Consider the following 9,109-nt stretch of genomic DNA (forward strand, 5'->3'; position numbering starts at 1 on the left):
GATGGGAAATCGCTTATTAAAGTTTTTGTTTGCATCATAAATACCAACTTCAGATGAGATGGTATCACAGCCAAGAATTTCAAATTCATAATAATTTGAATTCATGTTATTAAAATAATATAAAAATATTAAGTGACTTTGGTTTTACCATGCTTTTCCTTCTACTGTAAACATTTTCAAACCTGAAAAAGTTGAGATTTTCAGTGTGCATTTTTATGTAATTTATATATATCCTATCTAATAAAAGACAAAAAGGGTAATTAACCATACCTCTACTATGCTTCCCATTGGCTAATCAGCAAGATATGCAAATTAACTGCCAACCAAGATGGCGGCTGGCAGCCACGCAGCTGAAGCAAGCAGGAGGCTTGCTTGCTCCAGTGATGGAGGAAGCCAAGGTTTCCCGCCTGCCGTGGCCCAGCTCTGAGCTCCATAAGCAACAAAGTTTCAATTATAGAAGGTAAATAAATCACAGAATAAAAAAAAAGAAAAAAAGGAGAGGCTAGGAGCTTCAGTCGCCGGTCAGCCTGAAAATGGCCCTCAGCCCCTCATCCAGGCTGGCCAGGCACCCCAGTGGGGACCCCCACCCTGCAAACAGCCATCAGCCCCTCACCCAGGCTGGCCAGGCACCCAAGTGGGACCCCCACCCTGATCCGGGACACCCTTCAGGGCAAACCAGCCGGCCCCCACCCGTGCACCAGGCCTCTATCCTATATAGTAAAATGGTAATATGCAAACTGACCCTAACAGCAGAAAGACTGGGAATGACTGGTCACTATGACACACACTGACCACCAGGGGGCAGACGCTCAATGGAGGAGCTGCCTTCTGGTGGTCAGTGCGCTCCCACATGGGGGAGCTCTGCTCAGCCACAAGCCAGGCTGATGGCTGCCAGTACAGTGGTGGTGGTGGGAGCCTCTCCGGCCTCCTCAGCAGCGCTAAGGATGTCCGACTGCAGCTTAGGTCTGCTCCCTGCTGGACATCCCCCTAGGGCTGCCGGGCTGCCAGAGGGATGTCTGATTACCAGCTTAGGCCCAATCACCTGGGGAGCAGGCCTAAGCCAGCAGGTGGTCATCCCTGAGGGGTCCCAGACTGTGAGAGGGCACAGGCTGGGCTGAGGGACTGCCACCCCCCCGAGTGCACAAATTTTGTGCACCGGGCCTCTAGTGTATATATATATGTAAATTTTTTTTTTTTTAAGTTTCAAATTTTTTTATTATTTTAAATCAAGATTTTTTTTTTTTTTTTTTTTTTTTTTTTTTTTTTTGCTTTAAAATGATCTGATTCTTTTTTTCAGAGGAGTGCTGTCTTCTATGATCAGGCCAGCTTTAATTTCAGTTTTATTCCATCTCTTTCCAGTCCACTGAAAAACCTTCCTCATCATAATTAGACATGTCATCTGCAATCATTGTACTGAAGTCTAGAAGAAGATTCCAAGTATCTTTTGGTATGGATCGTTTATGATGTTCCAACAAAAATTTATTCCATAAGTCTAAGAATTTAAATCTTCCATTAAGCACTAAATTCCAGTAGGCAATGGCCATTTCTAGATCTAATCCTTTTTGTCCTGGATTCTTTGCAAAATTAAAAGTAAACTGGTAAAAATCCTTAAATCGTCCTGGTTCTTTTAATTCCTGTTCCATTTTGGGTATCTGGGCCTTTAGTTTTTCTATGCTGTCACATACTAATTCTATCATGCCATCCATGAACTCCTGCTTGGACAACTCGCACTGTGTTGCTGCTCTGAACTTCCATGCAATGAACCACACACTAATGCTGGCTGGATCGAGGGCCAGGTCATCACAGATAAGTCTAAGAATTTAAATCTTCCATTAAGCACTAAATATATTTACATATATATATATATATATATACTAGAGGGCCGAGGCACAAAACTTCGTGCAAGAATAGGCCTTCCTTTCCCCAGCTGCCTGCACTGGCTTCCCTCTGGCACCTGGGACCCGGGCTTCCCTCCTTGGGCTGCTGGCAGGCACCCAGGACCTGAACTTGCTTCCCCTGGGCTGCCCGCAGGCACCCAGGACCTGGGCTGGCTTCGCTCCAGCCCCAGCTTCATCAGAAAGGACTTCTGGGATGACGTCCAGAAAACATCCAGTCTAATTAGCATAGTACCCTTTTATTATTATAGATATCTTCTTAAATGTCAGTTTTGGCCATATTTAGAGTTGTTTTTTTTTAATTTATTTTAGAAAGATACCATCATGCTGCAGAGAAATGGACCGAATATTTAAAAGTAACATAACATCTTAAATGATTTACTACAATGAAATATTAAAATGTAGACTTGATGGTTATCACTTGAAATGCAATAACTATTCTTAGTATTGATCACATTCACAATGTGGTATATAACATATTAGATCTTTTTTTATATACTCAACTAAGCAATACAAGAAAAATCATGACATTCTAATATGTATAGAGTTATAATAATGGCATCATCAAAATCAGAAATTTTCTTAAACTTAATTGGATAGATTTCATTAAAAAGTAACTTTAACAGTGTGCATTGTGAAACATGAGAGTATATAGCTCATGAAGAAAAAAAAAGACAAAATGTATTTTTTTATTTCACTAGGAAGATAGAATTAGAAAACCAGTATTTTAATTTTGTGGCACGACTCCATGTGTATAAAAATGTATTTGGTAATCATAGTAATATAATAAGTTCCCAATGATATATACAGTAAGGCATGCAGTAAAATAATAAAAGCAATTCCTATGTTTTAAATGACTACTGCACAAAGTTTAGATATATTTTGTTGGAGGGAATTACCCTCCAACAAAAGGATTTCACCTGACAGCCAATTTTCTTAATAGAGTTGTCAGCATTTGCAAGTTGGAATATTTTGCAGAAATGCATGAAATTCTAAATTCTTACTGAAAAATTTTAAGATCAGGAAAAATGGGCCCGAATTCTCTCACACACAAAAAGTCATTTAAAGCACTGAAGTGGAATAACAGTGACCCCACTTACAAGGAGTACATTCCTTTTGTCACATTCCAAGTCATACCCAACTCTATCCACACTGTGAAGCTAGGTGTCAATCGCTATTTATTATCTGTTTGTTCTGCACTGCTTTGCTTCAACCCCACTGGCCTGGCCTTGTGGGCACATGTGTCTTTGATCCACAAAGCACTAGGTGAGGGTGTAATAACAACCATAACCCGGGAGACTGCAATGGTACACTGGCTCTGGTTGCAAAATCCTTATCAGAAAGTATTTTCAAGATAAGATATAAAAGTTAACCAGTGAGAGAGGTTTAAGCTTTTGGAAGTAAGTAAAGCACAAGCACAATCCCTGGTGATCTAGTGAAGAATTGAAGCCTAAGGTTTCTGAGATGCCCCAAGCTGTGCATGAAAGGCTCTGAGTGACCAGGAGGACCTCCTTGTTAAAGGGCTGTGAATGAGGGCCTTCAGAATCTTCCTCATCAATTTACTTTTAAACAGTTCCTTCTTTCTTGCCTCAGTATGAAGTGTCAAATCTGGTATTTTTAGAACTTTTTTCTTTCCTTGAATGGTTCCCCAACAGGCTTTTTTGAAAAAAAAAAAAAAAAAAAAAAGTACATTTAGAAGTTTTATGTAATTACAACCTGAGGTCCACTAGCACTGAGAGGAGCTTTATGGTTAGAATGCCTTGCTGTTTGCACAGAAAAACCCTGTGGTTCACTGCTTGTCTGATACTTCAATTACTTGGCTGTAATAACCTACTAAATCAGATATTGATTGCCTAGGTATTCAAATTATACCCCTAATTGCAAGCACCATTAAAAGGGCTTTTTATCATTTTAAATGATATACAATTTGGCGTAATGGGCTTGTTCTCATTTAAGGGTATATATTCATGTATTTTTAAAGCTATATTATAAACCTCTGTCATGGGGATTTTTTTTTAGACATATTTAGACTTGTTCTTGTAGGACGTGTTCTTTTCATTGGCATGTAAAGGAAAGGTACATTAAAATTAGAAGATCATGGCATTCATGACAGTAAACAGCTTTATTTTCTTCTCTTACAATATAAGCAGCCCATATATATTTATTATTTATTTTTTGTGATTTATAAAAGGTCTCTGATTATGGAATCTTCAGGTATATCTAAAATATAAAAAATAGTATTAGCAAATTAATGGAAGCTTGCATCACCCATCGTGGTTATCAAACTGTTTTTTTTCTCAGTATACCAAGGGCATATCAGGGAAAGATAGTTAATGTGGAGCCTATTTGAAAATGATTGATTAAATTAGTTTGAGTTCATAACTAGTGTTTAAATATTCCTATTAACAACTCTTGACTGGCAACAGCAAAAACATCTGACTAGCCATTCACAAATTTGGCTCTATTTTTTTTTTCCCCGCCAAAGAAACTATATTATTTTCAGATGTATTTCAAAAGCTGAGGAATAAAAATAATGCTCCTAAATTTTAAAAAAGGAAACATTTCCTAGTTGTTCTTATAGGTTGGGGTAGCTAATCTGAGTTGGAACAGACAAGCTATATCCCGGGAGAAAGGAACTGGTACAGTCCAATAAGTTCAAGCCAACAAGTGAGAACTTTTGAAATGAGCCTTTCTTCTTGTCTGTGAAGAGTTTGGGTTAAATCATTGACACATTTATATTAATGCCTTGGACAGAAATATGTCCAACTTTTTTGCCCTCCTCCAATTAAATGAAACACTGTGAGAAATCTTCTATAGATGACTGAAATTTTTCCTTGTTTTTCTAATGGCCACAGGTTTAAAAGAAAATAGCATGTACAGAGGTGTATATTTAATACTTGAATTTTGTGCCAGTTTTCTTTTCTTAAGGATTTGCTCAATCCATCAAAATAATTTATCTTAAAATATAGTCACCATCTTTGTCTTGATATGCTTTCTCATATATTTCATTAAGTAATAATGAAAATCAGGATTAGCTATTCTTCCATTTCTAAGTCTTCCATTACATATTCAATACATAATCAACATAATTAATATGATTCAAAATAACAGTTACACTATTTAAAAGGATACCAAATATCAAACTGAATATATTGTTTAGACTTTATTATAAAAATTATTTGACATTTATCTCCCCAAAAAAGATGCATTAACTAGGAAAAGAGAAACACTATTGGTGTCTGTGATCTTAAGTTTTCTAATTATATGAAGCTCTGAGTAGTAAGCATTTACAGAGAATACTAACCCTATGGAGTAACTATTGAGAAGTAATTCTATGATTGGTTTTATATTATACACTTCTTTGCTCATTTTTAAAAACTATTGAGAACATCAAGAAAAGTAAACCCCTTGCACATCTGTTTAAAGCATGTGTCTATGCAATAATAATCATGATTTTCACATACAAACACACAAAATCAAGTGTACAATGAAATGAGTGGCAGTATCTTACTGACCAAGTTTACTTAGAACTCAATCTCTCTCTTTTTTCATATGCTTATTAGGTTTTATTTTGGAAAGCTGCTATACGATAACCACAAAGCATTTGACAGCAGAATAAACTATGTTGGAACCCAGTTCCAATTTACCTATTGTCTGACCCTTAACAGATACTTAACTTTTGATACTTTCCATATTCAATAAAATGGTGATCATTAAGTGCATTGCCTAGTGTTTCTCAGCATTTGTTAACTGACAGGGGAGCTACCACCTATACTACCTTTCAGCTGATAGCCTAAAAGTTTTAAAATTATTTTCAAAATGGCATGTGGTAAAGTGAGCAGCTATTAAAAGATACTTAAGTTTTTAATAACCAAATTAGTTTCAAAAAGAATGACTGTAGGATGAACTGTGTCCCTTTCTCCACACCCTCAAAAAGACATGTCCCATCCTTAAGCACCTGGTACTTGTGAATTTAAACTTATTTTGAATTATGATGTTGAAGGTGAAATAAAGTTATGATGCAGTCATTCCAGGTTAGAGTGGGCCTTAAATCCAATATGACTGGTGTCCTTGTAAGAATAAGAGATGCCACAGAGACACAGGGGGAACAAAGGGGAATACCATGTCAAGGTGGAGACAGACATTGGAATGATGAGTCTACAAACAAAGGAACACCAAGGATTGCCTGCAATAGCCTGAAGCAAGGGAGAGGCAGGGAAAGATCTTCCCCAAGGGCTTTCAGAGACCAAGGCCTTGTTGACACCTTGATTATGGACTTGTCCCTAGAACTCAATGTTTTAAGCTACAAGCTTTGTAGTTCTTTGTTAAGGCAGTGCCAAGGAACAAATATAATTGGTCATATTTCATTACAATAAGCTACTTTAAACTCCTAAATAATAGTTAGGTATGGACTACATTGTACCAGGTGTCCTTCAGATAGATATAATTTTCTTTGGTAAATTTTACTTATGAACAAATAATTATGTATACTACATATTAGTACTTACCTCATGATTTATATATATTTCTATATATCATTTAATTCTCAGAACCTCTGAGATATATATTTATATTTTACAGTTTTCACTCTATTTTATTTCATTTGGTAAGCACATCAGATTCAAAACTGATCTTAAAGTTCTGTTTCTTTTCCTATTTCTCCCTAGGATAGTTAACGTCATAACCAACAGAACCCGGATAGTACCTGGCCTAAATAAACCTACATTTACAATAGTTGTTGGTTTTTTTTCTGTGAATGGTTTCACAGGTGTTTGCTTTGTTTGTTAAGGTGGTTTACTAGGACCGTGGTTGGAAAACTGCGGCTCACGAGCCACATGCGGCTCATTGGCCCCTTGAGTGTGGCTCTTCCTAAGCCTTAGGAGTACCCTAATTAAGTTAATAACAATGTACCTACCTATATAGTTTAAGTTTAAAAAGTTTGGCTCTCAAAAGAAATTTCAATCGTTGAACTGTTGATATTTGGCTCTGTTGACTAATGAGTTTGCAGACCACTGTACTGGATATCTATATATATATATACTAGTAAAAGCCTAAGTGACTGTTCGACCATTTGACCATTCGCTATGATGCGCACTAACCACCAGGGGGCAGACACTCAATGCATAGACATGAAAACATGGAACAGACTGATGAATCTCAGAGAGAAGGGTAGAGTGGGGAGGGAGGAAGAGATTAACCAAATATCCTATATGCATACTAGAGGCCCAGTGCACAAATTCATGCACCAGTGGGGTCCCTTGGCCTGGCCTACAGGGATAGGGCTGAAACCAGCCCAGTGCATGGATTCGTGCACTGATGGGTTCCCTTGGATGACATCTCCCGAGGGGTCCTGGATTGCGAGAGGGCTCAGGACAGGCCGAGGAACCCCACTGGTGCACGAATCCATGCACCGGGCCTCTAGTATTTGAATAAATAAGATGAAAGTACTGACAATATTCCGACCTCCCATGTTTGATGTGTACAATGTATATAAGGAGAGGGCTTATCTTACCTACCAGGTGTGGGTGCTGATTTAATCAATATCCTTGTCAGAGCTACCAGGAGCAGCCAGACCCATATGAGAACTGTGAGGGCTAATTGAGTTCTCCATTCCGTGTGGGCATGCAGTTTTATTGTGATCATCATTATATGCCTGGTGTTTAATACAGTGCCTGGCACATACCCAACACTCAGTACTCTTTTCTTAAATGAATGAACAGATTTGATCAATTGACAGATGCTACAAATTCATAATAAGTAAGAGGTTTCATGAGATTCCTGAGACTCTGTGGGAAAAACTACAAAGGGGAGGAATGTATCCATGACGAGGGTGACATTCACTCATCTATCTTCTTAATAATCTTCAATTACTATGGGTTATATAGGTTGCTGTTGTGTTGAAGGTAAGAACAACAAACTGAAAAGGATAGAAAAAATGATGCAATATGGAAAGGGCTTAATCTACATATAAAATGTTGTTAAATCCATTGAATATAAAATCTTACATCACCTATTTCAGTTCCAGGTTGCTCATATTAATCAGAAAAGCTGTATAAATATTGACTTTTGTTCTTTTTAGGTTAATCCAGAAATTGCATGAGTTAGGACTAGTGGACAGGGGTATCCTGAAATATTAGGAGAATTTCTCAGAAGTACTCCTTTGGTAGAGAATCATTTGCTGTTGAAACTTGAACAACTTTTTTCAGTTAAATTAGAAAAAATAAAATTTTGAATATGTTAGGGTACTAAACTTGCTTGTGACTAAATATCTTAAGATTATTTTACTGCTGATAAGATTGGCCAAAGAGAATATGTGTCTTCAGAGCTTACTGAAGTTGGAAATTAAGAACTGGCATTTCAGTTCTGATACACATTCAGGATGACTGCTACCTTCAGCAGCATGGAAGCAGTTAAGATGTATAGTTCACAGAGCCATAAAGAGTCTCTAGGATTGATCAGATGCCAAATATAAACATTAGTCTTGTCAGTTAATCAGAATTAAATACCTTTTTATAGCAAATATACTAAAAAGTACCTGATATCATTGCTGCTCTGAAAGCAACTAATATGCAGAAGTAAAATTTAGAAGAAATGGACCGTATGGATCTACATGGGAACTACTTTGGCTGATACATTGAAATTATTCCTTAGTGACTATATGCCAGCCCATAAAACAGTGAAAATCCCCAATCATTTGCATACAAGAAATGCAGTTTTACCTTTTACCTGATTTCTGCTCCTCATTTTTATTTTGTGACTAGAATTAACGCAACTGTAACTTGTTCTTAAATTAATTCTTAGATACTACATGACCACTTGCAAGTTGTGAATAATTATCAAATTGTTAACTATAAAATATTTGAAAATACTTTTCAAAACTTTAAATAAAAATTTCATATACATATGCCTCTGACTTAATGCAGGAATATAAAAATATCTTCATGAATATAACTGAATCAAAATTTACTTTTTGCCTTTAATACATTTTCATAAGCTGTGCACTTCACTGAGTTGCTTTAAAGGAGACAGTCCATTAGACATATTCCATAGACAAGAGCGGTTGAAATGACAACAAAGTATTTAGAATATTACATACTAGTAAACTTGGTTGATAAAGCAGTGGCAGGTTTTGACAGCATTGAGTTCAATTTTGAAAAAAGTTATACTGTGGGTAAAATGCTAACAAAAGAGCATCACATGCTACAGAGAATTTT

General features: G+C 36.8%; 1 protein-coding gene across 1 annotated transcript; it reads right to left on the reverse strand.

The window, feature by feature from the left end:
• Positions 1 to 1,318: 1,318 nt before the first annotated feature.
• On the reverse strand, positions 1,319 to 6,408 carry LOC132237576 (DCN1-like protein 1). Its single transcript, XM_059702234.1, has 2 exons — positions 6,404 to 6,408; positions 1,319 to 1,812 (listed from the first exon to the last, which is right to left on the reverse strand). The coding sequence occupies exons 1-2, from the start codon at positions 6,406 to 6,408 to the stop codon at positions 1,341 to 1,343; spliced, it is 477 nt and encodes a 158-aa protein (XP_059558217.1). The 3' UTR covers positions 1,319 to 1,340.
• Between the last annotated feature and the right edge of the window lie 2,701 nt (positions 6,409 to 9,109).

This window comes from Myotis daubentonii, chromosome 6 (genome assembly GCF_963259705.1).
Source record: "Myotis daubentonii chromosome 6, mMyoDau2.1, whole genome shotgun sequence".
Lineage (NCBI taxonomy): Eukaryota > Metazoa > Chordata > Mammalia > Chiroptera > Vespertilionidae > Myotis > Myotis daubentonii.